Source organism: Rasamsonia emersonii (genome assembly GCF_000968595.1).
Source record: "Rasamsonia emersonii CBS 393.64 chromosome Unknown ctg1118621760036, whole genome shotgun sequence".
NCBI classification, from domain to species: Eukaryota; Fungi; Ascomycota; class Eurotiomycetes; order Eurotiales; family Trichocomaceae; genus Rasamsonia; species Rasamsonia emersonii.
Genome location: NW_013563251.1, coordinates 28,845 through 49,009, shown reverse-complemented (window position 1 = coordinate 49,009; position 20,165 = coordinate 28,845). Strand labels below are relative to the sequence as shown.

Below are 20,165 nucleotides of genomic sequence, written 5' to 3'. Positions count from 1 at the left end.
GGAAAGCGCACTTTCATGAGACAGACACGGGGATTCTCACAGTTACAACGGAACACGAGCCATGGGCTTGGTCTGCACACTGCCCTGGCTCCTCGTGCTTGCTGCTGGGCCCTTTTTTTCGGATTATCAACGCCGTTATCGATTGGCCGCTTCCTCGACGGGGCTGCAAGAAGCGGCGGCTGATCCGCCAGTGGCCGACCCGGCCCAAGATTTATCCGAAGCGAGCACGGACTATACACAGACTGTATGTGGAACTCCATTTACTCCTCGCCCACCAAAGCCTCCATGTCGTTCTTTTTCTCTTAATCCCCTCTTTCGTAGTCTCTCGTTCTTCTCTGTGTGCCCCCGGGCAGCTGACAAGTTCTTCGAGCGGCATTGTTGACCTGCTCAGCACTCTCTTTCTTTCCGTGCCATGTCCACCACAACCCACTTCCCCGACGCTGATTGTTTCCAGCGTCAGTCGGATGAATTCGTCTCATGGCTGAGCCAGAAGCCCGGGGTCCGAATTAATCCCAACATCCAGGTCACGGACCTGAGATCTCAGGGAGCCGGAAGAGGCGTCGGTATGTTGTCTGGTTTTTTGAATTAAGATTTTCACTTTGACATTTGTGTCTTTTTGTCCGTGATGGTGGCCACACAGCGGTCTGACAGCTTAGTTTGTCCATGATCAGTCGCTCGCTCGGACATTGCCGATGGTGAAGAACTATTTGCTATCCCCCGCGATGTCGTTCTCACCGTGCAGAATTCCGGGCTGAAAAATCGCATCTCGCAAGATCTAGACGAGCTTGGTCCCTGGCTCTCTTTGATCGTTGTGATGATTCACGAGTATCTGCTTGGCGAGAAGTCTGTCTGGGCTCACTACTTCCGAGTCTTGCCCACCAAATTCGACACATTGATGTTCTGGACAGACTCGGAGCTTTCGGAACTCCAGGCTAGTGCTATTGTCGACAAAATCGGCAAGCAAGATGCCGAGCAGTCTATCCTCGACATGGTCGTCCCGATTGTGCGAGCCAACCCTCACCTTTTCCCGCCAGTCGAAGGTCTTAGCTCGTATGACGGCGAAGAAGGTGCAAGAGTTCTGCTCGAACTAGCTCATCGAATGGGTTCTCTCATCATGGCGTACGCTTTCGATATTGAGAAGAGCGAGGACGAGGAAGGCGATGGGGAGGATGGATACGTGACCGACGACGAGGACCAATTACCCAAAGGCATGGTTCCTTTGGCGGACCTTCTCAACGCCGATGGGGACCGCAACAACGTGAGTTCTAATCCGATGCGTCCTGCTGAATCATTACGCTAATGTCTTTCATCTTTCCCTCAGGCGCGACTCTTCCAGGAAGAAAAGTTTTTGGTGATGAGGGCTATCAAACCTATCAAAGCAGGAGATGAACTTTTCAACGATTACGGCGAGATACCTCGTGCGGATCTTCTTAGGCGCTATGGCTACGTCACCGATAACTATGCTCAGTATGATGTGGTCGAACTGCCATTGGCATTGATATGCCAGGCTGCGGGGCTCAGTGATGCGGAGCCCGAAAATCAGCCACCGGTACCCTATTCCTCTCTTCCACTTTTTATCAGACATTTTATGCTGATGTCCATTGCAGCTTAAGCTCCTTGAGGATTTGGAAATCCTCGAAGACGGATATTGCATTCCACGTCCGTCGTCTGAAGAGCCACTGGCCGACCTTCTGCCAGACGAGCTTCTCGCTCTCCTCAAAACGTTAACCCTCACCCCAGATCAGTTGAAGCAATTGAAGTCGAAGAATAAAGCACCAAAGCCCGCTTTTACGCTACCTGAAGCGCAGCTACTTATGGAAGTTGTGCAGAAAAGAGCGACTCAGTACTCAACAAGCATTGAACAGGATGAAGAGATTCTGAGTCGTTTCCATGAGATGGAAGTCTCAGGGCCTCTAGAAGGCTCTCCTCGTCGACAAAAGATGGCTGTCCAGGTCAGATTAGGAGAAAAAGAGATCCTCCGTCAACTGTCCGCGATGTTATCGGACTATATTTCCAATGCTAAACAGAACGGCGAGGGAGGCCCCTCGGCAAAGCGCAATGCACCTGACGGGGATTCCAGGAAGGCAAAGATCCAAAAGACCTAAATCTTACTAGCAACCTCTCTAAGGGGCAGAGGACAAGATTCGTACCATCAAATTCAATCCAGGACTGATACTAATGTATGTTTACGCCTTTGATCATCAATTATTAGTTTTTCATTGCTGACGTTTCTCTTCACTAGTCATACATGCATCACCTCGACGAGTGGTCCCAAGGAAAAAAAAAAGACTATGTACATAAGTGTCAAAAAGGCTCAAAAAGCCACCTCGTGAAAAATACCGCAACCATGGCCTTGATTCAACTGCTTCATAGGCCTCCGGAAGTTGCAACATGAGATGAAAGGGAGAGGAGGGGTAAGGAGAATTTTGGGACTCTCTTGACAGAAGAGTCCTGTTAACCGATCCAGGGAAATCCATGAAACATACTACAAGTGGGATATAGGTCGGAATACAAGCAAAAAAGAGAAAGAGCCAAGTAACGCCAGCCATGCAAGAAGGGTTAGGGGGATGACCAGGACAGACATTATGCCGCACTGCTTGCGGCGATGGCACTAGGACCCGGGTTCGATCCCATCGTTTGCCCCGCGTTCGGTGCACCAGGAGCCGTGTTCTGGTCACCGCCCTGCGGCCGTCGCTGTGCTTGCGCCTGAGTTTGGCCTTGCGAGGCTTGTGTCTGTGCCTGTGCCTGTGCCTGTGCCTGGGCTTGGGCTTGGGCTTGGGCCTGCGCTTGAGCAGCCGCTAGCGCCTGCTCGCGAGCCTTTGCAGCCATAATGGCTCGGTGTTGCATGACGTGTATATCATACTTATCACGCTCAAACACCACATCATCATCGTCATCGTCGTCATTATCGTACTTGAATCGGTCAAGCTTTATTGGATCAATGTCCACCTTACACCGCGGTGCTAGATTCCGACGATCGATCATGATACGACCACCTCGCCCTATACGCCGTCTAAACGAAGGGATTCTGCTAGTATCCTCATCCACGTCCATGGTTCGGGACGCGAAGGAATCACGGAAATACGGATGGAGGTTGTCTAGAGCGGTATCACCCATGTTGTCGGATGAATCCGAAGACGGAGGTGTTGGCAGCTGTGTGGTAATCGCGGGACGGAAAGCGGCCTCAAAGGTCTTCTTGGGAGACGGGGTAAGCGGCGCCCTTGTGAGGTCAACATATCCCTCGTTCCATTTGATATGCTTCGCCAGATTCTGCTTGATGTCACGCAGAATCTCATTCTCTTTCTCAGCCTGCACATCCTCCAACAACTGCAAGTCTTCTGCAGCCTGCGCCCCAGGCCTCTGGGGCAGGCGGAGCTGTGGAACAGCGGGTCGTTGGACTGCTGGAACTTCGACGGGTTTCTTCTTTGGCTGTTGAGCGTCAGTCAACGAACCTGTAGCAGCGATGGTTCGTCTTCTTACCTTCTGGTTGATGAGATCCTCATCATCATCCTTGATGCCAAGTTTCCGTTTCATTTCCTTAACCTCCGACCGCTGCAAGAAGATCTGTTTTTCGAGAGCAAGCAACTCCTTTCGCGCCAATTCGCGCTGTCGCACAAAGGCCACCAGCTGGCGAGCATCCTCGAGCTCTTTTCGGAGCCTTCTCAGCTTTTCGGCACTCTGTGCATCTCTACCACGAGTCTTGCGAATCTGGCGCACTTCGCGTCTACGGAAACATACATATGGATCACCGTCATCGGTTTCCTGACCGGTTTCGAACTGTGCATCGTCAACGTCGGAAATGTCCAACTGGCTGAAAAAAAAAAAGAGAGAGAGAGAGAGAGAGAGAGAGGCGAGCTACTTACCTTGAGCGTTGGCTGCAAGGGACGGTTTCCGGTCCTTATCCTCCGTGCCTTCCAGTGCTCATAGATATCCTTTGCGAACTTCTTTATATTTTCGTCTACAGCTGCGTCAAAGGACTCTTCCATTTCTTCATACGAAAGCACCGGAGGATTGTCGACTGCGGCAAACGGTTGCTTCAGTCGCGCCGTCTCCTCGAAGAAGTTCATGACTTCTTCGAATTGATCCTCTGTGCATTGAGACGATGGATCCCGCTTCTGGTTCATTTCCTTGAGGAAGACATCGTCCTCCTCAACCATGTTATACGGACATCCGCAACAATCCTCGACGGTCGAGGAGAAGCGGATGTACGTTGCAGGTTGCGAAAAGGTAGGGGGATAGAGTTCGTCATATCGGATATTACTTAGGACGGTTTCTGGTGTTGGGATATGTGCCTCACTGACTTTACCGCGTGCGGCAGCATTAATAGCGGCTTGCAGATGGATTTCCTATCAGCAGGATTTTGGTTAGTCCATACGATGGTGGCTCTTTGTGAGGGGGTACGCGTCTTGGATGTTGAAGTGTCGTTGAAAAAAAATCACGTGATTTTTTTCTGCAGGGCCGGGCTAGGGATGGCGAGGCTATACTTACTGACTCCTCCGCCTTCTCAACACCAGTCTCGACCTGCTGAAGGGCGGCCTGGACCTCTTCATCGACGTCCTCGATTTGGTCCTCCCTAACGATAGGGATCGAGGCCTTGGAGGTGAGCTTTTTCGGGCGCGTCCTCCCCATTCCCCCGTACCTAGTCATACAATCTTTGGGACGCGAAATCGGCAACGACCATGGGCGAAGAGGCCCAAAATTGGTATCAAACGAAAGTTCAGGTCATGCGATATCGCGTAGTCGTATTTTCTTGATAAAAAATGATGGGTGGTGGAAGATATTGACGGTTGTAATCTCGTAGTCACACGGCGGTTTGTTGAGTTGACGTTGCCATGTCACTGCGCCGTGGCCTGTTTTGGATCAGCGCACGGCCTCAGGGGTTCGCTTGGCTATCCGTTTCCCGTTAGTGCGGGGATGGCCAATATCAGATTCCAGGATTCCTGGGTAGCAGGCCTGGGGCTTGGCACTTCCGTGAATGGACTGGACAACACGTGAAGTCCGATAGTACAGCTCCGCATCAACCAACCTTTGATGCGATTAATTGTCAGTTTCCTCCATCGACCTTTTGTACTTGTTCTTCTTCCCCAATCTATCTTTCCATTACTAGTTACGTCGCCGTAGTCTCTTCATCATTTTCGAGTAACTCGGTGGAGCCCTACATCGACTGATCATTTACTTCCCCGCCGGAGATCGGAGATCGCAATCATGGACCAGCCAGCCGAGCCGAACAGTGCGGCCTTGTATAACACACGGAAGAGACAGGGGTCTGTTGGAGGCTCTCAGGTTCTTGATAGCATAGTCTCTGCGTCTAATTGTGGGTTCGCTTCGATACTGGCTCAAAAGTCGCTCTTATCTGACTCATTTTTGCTACAGTCGACCGAGATGAAGTCGATCGTTTACGAAAAAGGTTCATGAAGCTGGACAAGGTCAGGAGGGAGGATTTTCGCACCGGCCTGAGATGTTTTGCTGACTGTTGGGAAGGATAATTCCGGCACGATCGAGCGAGAAGAGTTCCTTTCGCTACCCCAAGTCTCTTCCAATCCTCTCGCGACACGGTAGCTAAGATCCTTTTTTCCCCCCTCTGGGCTCTTGAATACGCTTATACTTACGGGATCTTTGTGATGCACTAGGATGATCGCGATCTTTGACGAAGACGGAGGTGGTGATGTTGACTTCCAGGAATTCGTCTCCGGACTGTCGGCCTTCAGCTCCAAGGGCAACAAGGAAGAGAAGCTGCGCTTCGCCTTTAAGGTGTATGATATCGACCGTGACGGATATATCTCGAACGGCGAACTGTTTATCGTCCTGAAGATGATGGTCGGCAACAACCTGAAGGACGTGCAGCTGCAGCAGATCGTGGATAAGACGATCATGGAGGCGGATAAAGACCGGGATGGCAAGATCAGCTTCGAGGAGTTCAAGCGGATGGTGGAGAGCACGGACGTGAGCATGAGCATGACACTGAGTATGTGGCAGGGTCCTGGAGCTTCGATGCAATCGGCAATGCTAACATGTGCGCAGACCAAATTTAAAAGCGTTCCATACCTCTTTCTCTTTTCTGTGTTCCTGTCCTTGTTTATGATTAGTGCATGACCGTCTGTATTTGGGAGTTCTTTCTTCTTTTGACTGAATGATGGCCTACGATTTGACTGAAGCTTCGAGTTGTCCATGGTCGTGGTAAATATCCATGATATGAATTACTGCATGGCAGGAGAATATGCCAGTCTTTCCTCCTTCATTCATACTTCTGTACGCGCGCCTACGACAGAGTATATCCAGGTTTCCGTGCTGGACGGGGATAGGTAGCTCTGATATTATGGAATGGAACCATCAAGTCTTGATATATATATATATATTCCTTCGAGTCCTCCGTTTCCTAATACCAAAACTACTTCAACTGTCATGACCAGGTCTATTCAGTGATGACACAGGACAGTGATTCGGTAGGCCATATATGTGCACACATAGATTGCATCACATCTGCGTGTGTATTACTCCACAACAGGATGCGACTCGGCCTGAGTGACTGCAATTGCTGCTTGACATGGTGAATTATGAATGCTATTCCCTGGTTTCTACCCGACCTATCCCAACTCTACCACTGCATCTATTAGAGGTACTTACCTAGGGATATCCATACCTAGCCAGTATTACTGCCTTGGTTGCAGTCATTCATCTCGGTAGTACCAATTAATATCAACCCTAATTATGAATAGTGAATACAACGCACCGTCAATTCTGTTAAATGTCGACTATTTTAACTGCATTATGAAACTTGATTAAAAGAGAGAGAGATGCATTTCCTTTTCGCTCGTATAATAAACATTCCGAGTGGAATGGAATTTATTATTATTACAGCATCGTGAAAACCCTATATCACCTCGCCGATCGGGTTTCAACTTCAAGTTTGGAAGTACAGTAAGTGCTCTGTCTGTTTGTTGCTCTTGTTTGAGCCTTATAGAGGCATCAGACGCCTTTTTTTTAAAGGGAAAAAAAATAAGGTCTGCTAATTGCTTTTTATATAGGTACGTACTGTACATGACCTACTCATACGTAAACAAAATCGAGTCTGCAAAGAGGACATAAATAATATATATACACGGCATTGAGTGTAGATAGATAGGTACTAACTAATCATAGATAGGTAGCTACTCAGGTAGGTATTTAAGTAAGTGATCTAGCTATCTATCTATAGAGACTGCGTAGGCAGGTAGATGTGTATTTACTTACATGCGTAGATATATACTAGGTTCTCAGTCAAGTCAGATAAATTGATTAACTCGATCAGGGGCAGTTAGACAGTCAGTCAATCCAATTCCCCCCCCCCCCCCTCTACTGAATTTTTGATCGGTTGGAATATGAATGAATATTTCTTTCCTCTGCTAATTGATTGCCAGATATCAGCGATATTCTGGACTCCCCACTCCAGCTGTGTATCCTTCCCTTTTCAGACATTATTGATTCGTCAGTGCGTGATACTTATCAGGTCAGGGCAGGTAAAGCTCGACCGAATGAACCTGAATATGAATCTAAATCCCGACTATTTTGGATAGCTGCAGTAGTGCAGATATTACGTATTATTTATTATTACTAAATAAAAAAATTATTTATTTAACTAACGTTAGTTGACTTATAGTATTAGTGTGTATGTACGTACTTAGGCTTGAAATTACAGCCCTGCCCGCAGCAGGATATGCAATAGGTACCTGTTTAGCTAGTTGACTTTGGTATCTACCTAGGCACACACGTAATGTCAGCAGCCCGATAACCTGGATCAATCATCAATCGATCGTGGATCATCGGTGAGGCAGCCTGCAGCAGGTTCCTTTCGCAGCTTTATATTCTGTCTGGTCCTGCAGTTAGGCCTGATTCACATGTTCAATTATATATTGTACTGTACTGTATGTAATGTACTGTATGTATGTATATTCACCATCGGTGTACATACTCCTTGTAACACAAACTCCGAGGTCAGTTGACCCGGCACATCTGACTATAGCAAGCACATGGACCTGGGTCACAAGGTACAGTGCATGTCATACCTGTCATACTTGTACCCTCTCTCCATTCTAGGGTTCTCTTGAATAATTATATAACTACCTACCTACATTGTAATCATTACATTAGTGTCTCGAGACCAGCTCAGAAAAGTACCCTGTACAATCGCATGAATCTGAAGAAGCAAAGCCCTAATTCGCCATGATCGCAAACCCCCCCCCCACCACCCCCCCCCTCTATAACCCGTAATAGCGCCATCCGTGTACTGTGTTCTCGACCTTTTTGCCCTTTTTTTATCCCTATCCCTTGCCGTGCGCCATGCATCGCTCGAATTTCCATCCATTCGTGACCGACTCGTCCCACATAAAATATCCCACAAAAGACAACTATCTTGTAATATGCAAAAATCATAACCCGTAGCGAGAAAGACTGGGTGGAAAAGCAACAAAGAGAAAGGAAAGGAAAACTTTTTGATCAGACCAATGCATCCAGCAGCTTGGAGATGCATACTGAAACATCAAGTCTGACAGCTCGACTCCGAGAGAGAAAAAAAAGTGGCCGGCTTGCAAATGGAAACAAAGAAAAGAGGGCCTGCTACCGGTCAAGGATATTATAAAACATACACTCATTGACAAGCATCAACAGTCAGGTGACATATGATGCGAAACATCGGAGATCATCGCCATACTCAGGAACGGTCAGGAACGATCGGGTGCGTCGTCTTGCTACCTCCTTCGACCAGATCGAGGCATTGAGTTAAAACTGTCAAGACAAATCAGCCAACCGTCATCCCCCGACGCCGACGCTCATCAACTTACCACTAAGTATTTCTTCCTCCCATATCCCAATTTGATAGTCGACAAGTCCGTGCGGCTCCATCTTATCGCACAGCTGGACGAGGTCATTTCCCATTTTTTTCATTATATCGACCGTCAGCATGCTCGTATTTGGTTGCTGTTGGCCAGTCTCCAGGAAAGCCCGAGTCAGGTCCTTCTGTTTCTGAAACAGGGAAAGCCAGCAGAGGTTGAAGTTTTCCCAGAGTTTCAACCGTTCCTTGTGGAGGTCTTGTTCGTCTCGCAAGAGGCCTGGGAACCCGGCGACACGAAGAACCAATTAGCACCTACTATAATCTCCACCACAGTAAAGAGAGTTGGGGAGCAGAAGAGATGGAGTCAAGACTAGTACGAAAGGCTAGTAATACCCTTACCTAAGTCGCGCGCGTTGCTGACCAGCCACTCGGAGATCTCCAAGAGTAATCGACTCGCGTCGACCAATCGCCCCGCCCGCGTGTAGTCAAAGGTGGTCGTCAGAGCTTGCTTATATCGGCCGTAGGCGTCTTCTAGATTGGTTGATTCTTGAGCTGTCTCTTGCTGCTCTACGCCTTCTGTGGCGCCGATAGGATTGTAATCGGCCATCGCGGCTGAATAGGATGGCGCACTCGAGCGGCCAAGTGGATTCTGTTGGTGATACATTGCCTGCTGCTCCTGCGGAGTTAAATACACTCCGGAGTCGCCGGACCCAGCCTGCCCCGTAGGTGTGAAATACTGTGGAACGCCAAACTGGGCGGGCAGAGCTCCCAAGGCTGCAGATTGTCGTGGTTCGTAAGGCGCTGGAACAGCAATCTCATATGAGGCCTGTGCTTGACCCTGCTGGTCGAGGCCGTAGACAAGGTTTGGGGCATACTGGGAGAATTGCTGCTGTTGCTGTTGAGACTCCCGTTGGTGTGAATGCTCTGGTGGTGACTCCTGGCGCAATGACTCTGAAGGGAATGACGACTGATATTGTAACCCCGAGCCCTGCAACGAACCGCTTTGGAGGGATGACTCGGACGTGTATCCATACGCCGAGTAGTCTGGCAGATGGGCGTTTCGCCCGTGCGCAGGCACGGGCATGTCCCCCTGGCGTGCTGGCTGTAGGGATGGCCGTCGAAAGTGCTCTGCTGAGCGACCAGGTGGCAGTTGTGGTTGTTGCACGGCGTGCCGTGGCAGCCCAGGCACCGACGGATAATTGGAAGGATCATGCTGCTTCCTCTGATGATTGTCACCATCCATTCCACCTGGACGGTCCCTGTCCCTGGAGGGCCCGCCCCGCAACGGATCGAAGAAGTGGGCTCGATGCGTCGGAGGCGAGAGCGGAGGGCTTGCGTAGAATTCCAGATTTCCGGCCTGCGATCACAGTCGGCTTTGCGGGATCGGTCATAGACAGTGAAGCCACTGTCTAAGAGACCTCGTGAGTCCTAGAATAAACCGGCTTCTGCTGCTTGCTCACAGGGCCTGCGCAGTAAATTAGCCTGGAAGACATGCTCAGGATCCCTCGTCATGGAGACGAAAGGCAGAGCAACCTTACTGGGAAAACGCTTTCACAAGAGGTGTCTTCCGCATCCCAATATCAAGCAAAAGAGCAGTCGGGCGCTCCCGAACAATGAGAAAGGGTGACGCTGCCAATCATCCAACTCTGCGGGGATGATCCCAGTCGCGGCGGAGCACGCCAAAGATATAAAGTAAATAGAGAAAAGAACAACACGATCCAAGCTTCCTTTGGCGACAATATCGAGATAGAGGATCTGACACGGCACGCTGGCCGGCAAAATCGCATTATTTGACAGGGTCTGGCAGACCGCAAGGATGACAACAGCCAGAGAAGAGGCCCGTCGTCAAAGCGGAGGCAGCGCGTGATTCACAGGCCACCCCGGGACTGGCAACCAGGTCGACGACTCCAGGAAGTTGGCAATATTTTACCAACCCCGACGATCCGTCACACATCGTAGACGCGGCTATCATGGCATCTGACGCCTCGATGGCTTGACAGGGATTATGGCCGCTTAAGTTCACCACCAGGACGGCGGGGCTTGGAGAGAGGAACAATGGGACGCGGACCGGGGGAGGATATTCAGAGTCTTTGCGTCTCTGCGTCTCCGCGACGGCTTACGGCTGAAGCTGGCTAGTCCGACGAAACGCGGGAGCCCGCGGCCTAGATTTTACTTACAAATAACAAGCAGCCTGGCTGGGCCACGCGCAATCTCCCCGATCTGGGTAAGAACGAGCCGGAGAGTCGGGAAGCTTCTCTTCAGGGTGGAAATGACCTACAGTGTCTACTCCGTACGGTGCTACAGAATCCATAGCCCAAAAAAAAAAGGACAAAAAATAGATGTGCGCCCTGCGGAGTACCTGCCCTCCCTCCCTTCCTTCTTCTTTTCTTTCATTATTATTCTTTATGGAGCGTCCTTTGTCGTCTCATGTGTCCCGTCGTCGCATGGACCGGATTGGCCATAATTAGATCATGGGCCACTCCCTTTTCCTTCTGCGCCTTGGCGCAATCCATGGCTCCGGGCTAACAATGAAGGTGAGGATGGCGGTGATCGCATCGGTTCGGTTGGGCCCCAATGTTGGACAGGTAGCCCCATCCGCACTAAGACTTGATATCGAAGTCAGATGAGGTCTGCTCGTGTGTCAATCTATTGGATTTCCGCCTTCAGCACGTTCGATGTAGTTCTCCGGGCCTTGCAGTGTCTTCGCGGCCTGCAGAAGGTCCGATGCGCACCAGCTCATCCGGCGAGAAGGGCAAAAGGAGAGAGAGAGAAGAAAGTCGAAGAATCGCTCAGGACGAAAATGATGCTGCCTTGTTCAGCATGGACCTTTGTCATCCGTCTGGGTCGAGTAGGAATAGTCCCGAATACTCCGGGGGCTTCGAAGAAACAGGGCCGCAGCGCCGCTAATTGGAGCCCTGCAGGGCTGCACGTCGGCGATCTGCGCCATCGGGGCTTCGCGGCTCATAAAGCTTGCGAATTATTGCAACCGCACTGAGGCAGGGTCACCAGTGCCGTGGGAAGTGGGATGCTGGACGGGAGCTTGTTCTCTGCGGCGTTGGTTAGCGTCGCGCCCTGCGCCTATGATCGCACAGGGCCGCGATTACAACAGCCCTAGTTGCAATCGCCCAGGACGAGAAACAGGTCTGGACTCCAGGCAGGATGGAGGCTTAGCGTCTTGCTCGATGGAGCAGGTGTACGCCGTACGACGCCAGTTCGTTGGGCGTGCGACAAGCCCGTCCTGTAAGGCGGCGAGGCACCCATTGGGCGGGCGCAGGAAGCCATACCCCAGCTGGCTTGGCCTAAGGGGCACTGGGAAGAGCTTCGCGTCGAGAAAATGTTTCAGGATCGGTGCTTGGATAGCCGTTGAGCCTTGACGACCTGAACGCGCTCTGCTGACAGCGGGCGTTGCAGATATGTGGGGGGACCGCTGCTCAGCCACTCGGAGCAGGCGACCTATTGTGGATTGGCCGATTGCAATCCGACCGACAGCATTCTGGGCATTCTGGATGCTGAACGCGCATCAGGGACCTCGGGAATCGTCCACGGCCTGGTAGCCGGCCAGCGTCCGGGTGACACCCGCCACACTCGAATTGCAGCTGCGCCGGGACAATATAAATCCCTCGCTACCGTCAGGAGCTATACAAATAAGACCTCTGCGACAAATCAAAGACGCCGTGCGATGAGATGACCACGAAGGTCGTATCTGGAAGTCTTGCTGACTTCAGCTTTGACTGCCATGAAGCAACAACGACCAGGAAAAAGTGTTTCCCGATCGAATTGCCGTAGCCTGTCGTCCACCACTTTTGCATTCTGGATATAGAAAATGATCACCATGCTAAAATGGTGGTTTCAGGCAGACCCAAGATGAATCATGAGGATATTATTCCATCAGGAGCGCAGGCACCAATTGCGATGCGAATGCTATCAGCAACGACGCAGCGTTATGATCACTAACGGGGTTTCTGCCCAACAAGGTGCCGAGAGGTCTCAGCTCTGACGTCCAGGTCCAGGCCTAGGTCCCTGTACGGAGTACTCCGTATAGGGTCATCCCGAAAACATTCCCGGGTTTATTAATTTCGAAAATGACTCGCATGAACTCATAAGAGGTTGGCATGGAAAAACCCCCCTAGAGCATCTCCTTGCGTAAGTAATTTTTTTTCTAGAACAATGTGAAACTCTGATGAAATTCCTCATCTGCACATTGTTGTGTTTGTTTCGTCCAAGATTGGATTCATCATTTTTGCTCCATTTAGTGGGTCTGTCTCCGAGATCGATCGTACTTGGGCTGGTGGATCCTGAGTGGAGTATTCCGTCGGTACAAACTACGTACTCTGTATGGAGCATTCGTTGTGTGTAGAGATGTCCGCGGAGATTCCTCATTCTCTATCATTGATTGATTCCAAAAATGGTGCGTGAGAGTGCGAAATTACCACGCGCTCCTTGTATCAGCATCATCTGCAGGAACCGGTTCTATCCACGGACATGCGGATATTATCCCTTCTCGGTAATAATAAGGAGAAATAATATAAGATTATTAACAATCCCGTTGATTGATGTCACCACACAACTGCTAGCTAGCTGCTTTTTGCCGAAATTACGCCTGCCAGCGTCAGGGTCGCTGCATGACATCGCCAGCCAATCAGTCAGGGGAGGTTCCAACGGCTTTTTCCAGAAGAGTGGAACCTTCTTCAGCCAGCCCAGGCAGGAGTTGAGAAAAGCTTAACGACAACAGTATCCTGTCCATGGACTCCATGCCATCAGCATTGAAATCGTTGATTCCCAGAACCCCGCACAGTCTGAAACACCATCTCAGGTCTGTGAGTTGAATTACACGATAATGTAAAGGCAGGCTGTGTGGTATTTGGGCATTGTTATAGCGCAATTCCCATCGCTTGCTCCTTCCTGTTCTTTCTTTTCTTTCTCTGAGAAGTCAGGCCTGCGATGTGCTCCTAAAGCATATCTCAAATCTTGAAACATATTTAACTTCCTGTTAGTCAGCATTACTAGGCACCTGTAGGGTACCTAATCTTTTATCTCGAATACGATTCTGGAAGAAGGCCTAGGCCAGACTCAGAGCCCTGGGCGCTAATAACTAATCTGCTCGCATTTGAAGCATCGACAGTCTGTAAGCTTCCAGGTAGTTTTCATTTTGCTTTTTCCTTTTTGGCAGTCACTTACTCCTGCAGCCTGCTTTGGTCGAATGCGATATCTATCAGAGACCTTTGGGCTTTTTGTTTGTTTATGGACTCCTAGCCTAAGTGTACTTAGGTACGTTTCCTACTATATAGTTTTCTTCCTATCTGGTTTCAGCATTACTTAATTCCGTATGAGCTTTTACTGCATAGACACGGAGTAGTACTACTAATAGGCAAACTGCCGTACAGCATTGCAGATTCCTTCTTGCTGCGAAACGAACGAACCAATTGATTCCCAAATGCCCACTGATAGTAATACCTAGTCATTTGACAGGTTACGCAAGCTCGTGAATTGAGGACCTCCTTGACCTTGGATATAGACAAAACATAGTAAGTACAGTATAGATTTCGCTGTCGAAGGGGCACATGTGAAATAATACACTGGGAGGAAACAAAAAACATGAGAAACGGCGTTTCATCTCTTGACCCAGGTGGGCATCTTCCTTGCTTTCCGATGACCTGGCTTCTTCCTCTCCACACGACGCGCATCGACCGTGATGACCCCAGCTGTCATGTGCAAACGAGTAGTCAGCCAATGTTCCCTTTCCATACTCGACAAAAGACACAAAGTATACAATCAACGAGGGGAGAGGTCGCGTACCTTTTCGCAAGACTGGTTTGAGTGCAGGCTCATGAACCAGCAAAGCCCGTGCCACTGCCAAGGTGATTGCTTCGGCCTGACCAGTAGTTCCTCCACCGCGGACTGTAGCCCATACGTTATACTTGTCAAGCCTCTGTGTGCATCTCAGTGCCCATAACGCACTCTCACGGTCATGGATTCGTGGAAATACTTCGACAATGTTCTTGCCATTGACTAAGACTTCGCCTTCTCCTTCTACGAGATAAACCACAGCAGATGCCGTCTTTCGTTTGCCTTTCCCCCGTGCTCGACCCATCTCATCAACCGTAGCCGGCGCCGGCTTGTTGGCATAGGGGTTGCCAGGACGGAGGAACTTGTTCAGCGTTTCACGCACCTCCTCCGGCGCCAAAGCCGGGTCAATTCTGTTGAGACGCTGGAGGATCTTCAGAAGGTTCTTGTATTTCTTCGTTGGAACTTTCTCGCCGACAAAGTCCCGAAACTGCGCCAACTTCAACCACGCCATTCGGGGGGCCTCGTTGGGCGGCACCGTCGGAAGGGAGGCATATTTTGCCAGCATGCGCTCCAGATTCAATAAATGATCGATGAATTTGGGACTGCCGGAGAAGTAGGCCGGGGAGGCGGGGACGATGCGCGCAGGGGTAGCGGCGAATTTGGAGAAGTCAATTTCCGGGGCCGCCTTCACGAGTTCGGTAGCATTTCTTCGAGCGGAGGTGGAGAACTGGTTTCTTCGTCGTCTCTGTTGAAGCAGCTGTGCAGAGATTGAAACAAAAGGAGCTGTCGTATGGACGGAGGACTGGAGCGATGGCTGCCATGGAGAAGCTCGGCAGACGCTCTGCACCGTCTGCACGAGACAACTGGACCTCTGCCAAGCCATTGACTGCATATCACGACTGACAGCAGCCTGGTCAGACGGATAGAAAAGGAACAGGGCCCTGTCGGGAAGGCCTTTGACAACTATCTCGCACGTCGACGAGGTTTTCTGCTGTGTTTGCCGGCCAGCGGAGCCAGCAGGCCTGGCCTGTCACGTGACTGGAGGCCAGCCAGCAAAGGATTCTCCGGCGCCGACGGCTAGCTTGATTCGCACAAAATTTCGTCGTTGCCCGCCTGCAAGCTCTTCGTTTTCTTCCCGCCTCCTTTTCCCCCACCATCCTCCTCCCCCTTCTGAGAACACACTCGCAGAAGCGGTTTTCTCAAAATGTCTTTCGGCAAGCTCTACGGCCAGGCTGTAAGTACTCAGACGATATTTATATAGGAGTATTTTTCGATTCATTGATGCAGCGCTGACTCGTTCGCCTTCAGATCAACCCCCGCACCATCCCCATCTTGGTCGCGGCGAAGGCCAACGACCTTGATCTGGAGCTGGTCCAGGCGGAGAACAATGCCAATGCTGAGTTCAACAAGTCTGCTGAGTACCGCAAGCTGAACCCGCTTGGCAAGATCCCTACCTTTGTCGGCGCGAACGGCTTCGTCCTGACTGAGGCCATTGCCATTGCAATTTACGGTACGTGACTGATTCTTTCTTTTTCCGAGCTGCGATGCGGCTTCTGGGTTTTATATGATGAATCGTTATATATTATTATATCAGTTATCCCTGGCAGAATTGCAATGTTGATAACCCACCAACTCTGATCTACCCCGCTTTCAAGCGAGAAGCGCCTGTCTTCCCATGATGTGACACGTTTAAACTTTGGTTGGTGCCCAATGGACTAACCATGTCGCAGTCACCTCCCAGAACGAGAAGACCACTCTGCTGGGCAAGACCAAGCAGGACTATGCTTCCATCCTGCGCTGGATGTCCTTTGCCAACTCGGAGCTGCTGCCCCGCTTCGGTGCCTGGTACCGTCCCTTGCTCGGCCTGGACCCGTACAACAAGAAGGCTGTTGAGGAGGCCTCCAAGGCTGCGCTTACGACTGCTGCCGTCCTGGAGTCTCACCTTACCGCCAACACCTTCCTCGTTGGTGAGCGCCTGACCCTCGCCGATATCTTCGTTGCCGGTATCTTTACTCGTGCCTTTGCCCTCGTCTTGGACAAGGAGTTCCGCGAGAAGCACATTGCTATCACCAGATGGTTCCTGACCGTCGTCAACCAGCCTGTCTTCAAGGCTGTCGTTGAGAACCCCGTCCTCGTTGACGAGGCCATCAAGTACACTCCCCCGAAGAAGGAGGAGAAGCCCAAGAAGGAGGCTGCCCTAAGCAGCAGCAGCAGCAGGAAACCCAGGAGGAGGAAGAGGAGCCTAAGCCCGAGCCCAAGCCAAAGCACCCTCTTGAGGCTCTGGGTAAGCCCACTTTCATCCTCGATGAGTGGAAGCGCAAGTACTCCAACGAGGATACCCGCCCCGTTGCCCTGCCCTGGTTCTGGGAGAACTACAAGCCTGATGAGTACTCTCTGTGGCTTGTTGACTACAAGTACAACAACGAGCTCAAGCTCACCTTCATGGCCAACAACCTTATTGGTATGTGCTTTTTGTGTTGTGTTTTCTTTTTTGGTGATTTGCTGACGGGTTTTCCGCAGGCGGTTTCTTCAACCGTCTTGAGGCTTCTCGCAAGTTCCTCTTCGGTGCTGCCTCGGTGTATGGCCAGAACTATGACTGCCTCATCCGAGGTGCCTTCCTCGTCCGTGGCCAGGAGCACCTGCCTGCCTTTGACGTGGCTCCCGACTGGGAGAGCTTCGAGTTCAAGAAGCTGGACCACACTAAGGAGGAGGACCGCAAGTTGGTTGAGGACTTGTGGGCTTGGGATGTTCCTGTCGTCAGGGACGGCAAGGAGTTCCCTTGGGCTGATGGTCATGTCTTCAAATAAATGACAAGTCCTGCCGTTGCCATGCCGGCCCAAGTCTGCCGCATGTCGTTAGAAAAAACCACCCTACCACACGGCTGAGGACATGTAATTGGAATTTGGCATATTCCTAATCTCATGCGCCTTTACCGTGTCCTGCCATTTACGGACTTCCTCCCCATGGTTCCCTCATGCCTCATCCCGCCACTACTTGATGTCCTTTTTTTCCCTTTGGTTGACGGAAAAGAAGTTTTGATGTGTGATGGTTATGTTCCGCTTACGATATGTCGAGAAGACGATGATGTGAATGAGAGAAAGAGGCCTATTTAGCGTACGCGCCAGTAATAGGAGTCAATGAAAAGAATTCTCCCAGGTGCGCACTATTTTGCGCGTCGTCTACAATAAATAAATGTTCCTACATCATAGTATTGTATTGTAGAGTATTTTGATTCACGTTTATCGAAACATGCATGGCATCTGCGAGCTACATTGGTAACGTTAAGTAGCAACTATGAACTATTACCTATGTAGGCAAGTCGAGAGAGCAGGAGGGGAAAAAAAGAAACCCGATTTCTTTCCGCTGCTATATTTGTGTATTTGTATGTATGTAAAATGCCCTTCTTTCTAGGAGTACTGTCGAACAGTACCAGTAACTTAGTAATAATAACTATGCAGTTTGTGATAATAGACAATAATACAGAGCCGAGAATGAAAATAAAAAACAAAAAAAAATAAGAACATGATACAAACAGACAGTGCCTGACATACATGTATAGGGTATGTTCTATGTATGCATGTTTAGTCGTTACACATGAGAGAGGGAGAAAAGAAAAAAAAAGGGAAGTATGTATATCTCGTCTATTTAAGTTAATGGACGGACATGATGGATCATCATGAATCCTCCCTTTCCGCCTCCTTATTATTGACGCTCTTCTTCTCCTCGAGTTGCCGGAGCCTTTCTTGCTTTTTGGCGAGTCGGCGAGCCCGCATCTTTTCCTTCTTCCTGGCTTTTATCTTCTTCTTGCGGGCTTCCGCGATGCTTAGGGCTTGCATCTCCTCCTTTGCAGTTTCGACGTCGTCGGATGACTGCTGCTGCTGTTGCTGTTGCTGCGGCTGTTGTTGTTGTTGGTGTGGTTCATCCTCCTCCGCATCGCTAGCAGAACTGGAAGCGGTAGAGGTAGCGTCTGAAACGTCACTTTCACTATTTGACAGGGGGTCTTCTCTCGAGTGATCTTTGTATCGTGCAACTCCCAATGATGGATCATCCGGCTCACGTCGTCGACTCGCGCCAGTTTCTTGAGTCTTTTCAAGACCGTCTTCAGAACGTTTGACTCGTCCACGTTCGGATCATTCGTGAACTCGGGAACCTCCAGAAGGTTGTACGGCTGGCTGGCAGCCTTGAGTTTGCTGTCATCGATCAAGACCGTATTTGTTTGGTCCCATCGTAGATTTGAGGAAGGAACCGCGGCGCTGTCATCAGCTGACGTCTGACCATCCTCCGAGCCCGGTTTTTCGCCTTCTATCAATATCTTGTACATACGCTTGCCGAGCTTGTTCTTGCTTTTTGGGTACTTCGCCTGGATACTTTCGTCCGTCCACACCTCCTCGAGACGCTTGTAGACCTGGACCTTTTCCTTGTATTGGTCATTTGTGAGTCCTAGTTTATCTCGAGCCCATTCCGCGGCCAGTCGTCTCCTGTCGAAAGACGACATGATACGCCGACATATCGCATCTACAGTCTTAGGCTGCGAGCTGGACCAGATCATCACAGTATAGTTGCTTAATAACTGCTTCAGGAAATGGTCGAGACCAGGCCTCTTGACGAACTGAGGTGGGAACTTTCGGCTCTTTCGGTAGACAAGTGTGCCATTCAAGTCAAGGATAACGAGAAGTGGTTGAGGAGCTGGCAACTTTTTAGGCCTCTGAAGAGCCTGGTCCAAATACTCTTTGGTCGGGACAGGGGCAACGGTAGGTGGCGGACCTTTCCTGCGAGCGATTTCTGTATTGGAATCTTTGCTAGCCATCGCCATAGCAGCGCCATTGTTTCCACCTCCTAACCCTTCCGTCTGCTGGTTGGAGGTATTCACGGAGGCAGAAGCCAACGTGGACATAAAACTCATTTGCTGGATAGCATTATTCCAGAAGATAGGATTCCAGGGTTGCATGAAATTCCATGGCATATGCTGTGGTTGTAGGAATGGATTTTGCTGGTATAGCAAAGGATTTGCGAAGGCATTCGGAGCAACCGGAAATGTGCCTGGCATAGGAACCGGCATGCCTGTGGCCCCGAAGGTGAAGTTCGAATTCCCAAATGGCGGCGCAATCTGTGTCCCGAACGGCGACGGCGCTTCTGTTCCGCTCTGCGATACAGGAAAAGATGGATCCTGAGAGACCCCAGGAGTATTGAATGTTCCATTCCCTTTGCGAGCATTACGTAGCCGACGGGGTCTGCGAGGCACCCCGCCTGCGGTGTTGGGTTGCGAAGCAGGATGCGGGGTCTGCTGGGAAGCACTTCGATCTACTTGGGAATTCACCCCGGACTGAGGCTGCCAGCGACCATGAAATGGTCTCCAGTTACTCCTGGAGCCGACATCCTCATCCTGTTGCGCGTAATCCGCCGATTCATGTTCTGACCTGTGGTCCGATGAATTCATCTCAGGATCTCCGGGCCTCTTGAGGTTGGGCCGTTTTTGTGTATAGTCATCGATGTGGGACATGGGACGCCAAGTCGCTTTAAGACGCTGAGATTATAGGCCTGTCAGAATCCAGAAGAGGCAAAATTTCACGCT

General features: G+C 50.4%; 6 protein-coding genes across 6 annotated transcripts; 2 read left to right on the top strand and 4 right to left on the bottom strand.

The window, feature by feature from the left end:
• Positions 1 to 61: 61 nt before the first annotated feature.
• T310_2697 (SET domain protein) lies at positions 62 to 2,105 on the top strand (the record flags this gene model as incomplete). Its single annotated transcript, XM_013474430.1, has 5 exons — positions 62 to 244; positions 392 to 563; positions 672 to 1,258; positions 1,322 to 1,549; positions 1,608 to 2,105. 5 exons carry the CDS (start codon positions 62 to 64, stop codon positions 2,103 to 2,105), a joined length of 1,668 nt encoding a protein of 555 aa, XP_013329884.1.
• Positions 2,106 to 2,583: 478 nt separating this feature from the next.
• T310_2696 (Histone acetyltransferase complex component Epl1) lies at positions 2,584 to 6,170 on the bottom strand (the record flags this gene model as incomplete). Its single annotated transcript, XM_013474429.1, has 8 exons — positions 2,584 to 3,429; positions 3,481 to 3,708; positions 3,739 to 3,777; positions 3,864 to 4,346; positions 4,489 to 4,639; positions 5,252 to 5,348; positions 5,610 to 5,980; positions 6,046 to 6,170. The coding sequence occupies 8 exons, from the start codon at positions 6,168 to 6,170 to the stop codon at positions 2,584 to 2,586; spliced, it is 2,340 nt and encodes a 779-aa protein (XP_013329883.1).
• Positions 6,171 to 8,686: 2,516 nt separating this feature from the next.
• On the bottom strand, positions 8,687 to 10,299 carry T310_2695 (Uncharacterized protein; the record flags this gene model as incomplete). The annotated part of the gene is made up of 5 exons (XM_013474428.1): positions 8,687 to 8,760; positions 8,817 to 9,083; positions 9,123 to 9,176; positions 9,206 to 10,163; positions 10,267 to 10,299. 5 exons carry the CDS (start codon positions 10,297 to 10,299, stop codon positions 8,687 to 8,689), a joined length of 1,386 nt encoding a protein of 461 aa, XP_013329882.1.
• A 3,537-nt stretch (positions 10,300 to 13,836) lies between these two features.
• Positions 13,837 to 15,476, bottom strand: T310_2694 (37S ribosomal protein S9; the record flags this gene model as incomplete). The annotated part of the gene is made up of 4 exons (XM_013474427.1): positions 13,837 to 13,929; positions 13,985 to 14,060; positions 14,227 to 14,260; positions 14,603 to 15,476. The coding sequence occupies 4 exons, from the start codon at positions 15,474 to 15,476 to the stop codon at positions 13,837 to 13,839; spliced, it is 1,077 nt and encodes a 358-aa protein (XP_013329881.1).
• Positions 15,477 to 15,797: 321 nt separating this feature from the next.
• T310_2693 (Translation elongation factor eEF-1 subunit gamma) lies at positions 15,798 to 17,400 on the top strand (the record flags this gene model as incomplete). Its single annotated transcript, XM_013474426.1, has 5 exons — positions 15,798 to 15,827; positions 15,902 to 16,103; positions 16,324 to 16,877; positions 16,910 to 17,054; positions 17,114 to 17,400. 5 exons carry the CDS (start codon positions 15,798 to 15,800, stop codon positions 17,398 to 17,400), a joined length of 1,218 nt encoding a protein of 405 aa, XP_013329880.1.
• An 867-nt stretch (positions 17,401 to 18,267) lies between these two features.
• T310_2692 (NIF domain protein) lies at positions 18,268 to 20,030 on the bottom strand (the record flags this gene model as incomplete). The annotated part of the gene is made up of 2 exons (XM_013474425.1): positions 18,268 to 18,538; positions 18,568 to 20,030. 2 exons carry the CDS (start codon positions 20,028 to 20,030, stop codon positions 18,268 to 18,270), a joined length of 1,734 nt encoding a protein of 577 aa, XP_013329879.1.
• Positions 20,031 to 20,165: the final 135 nt, after the last annotated feature.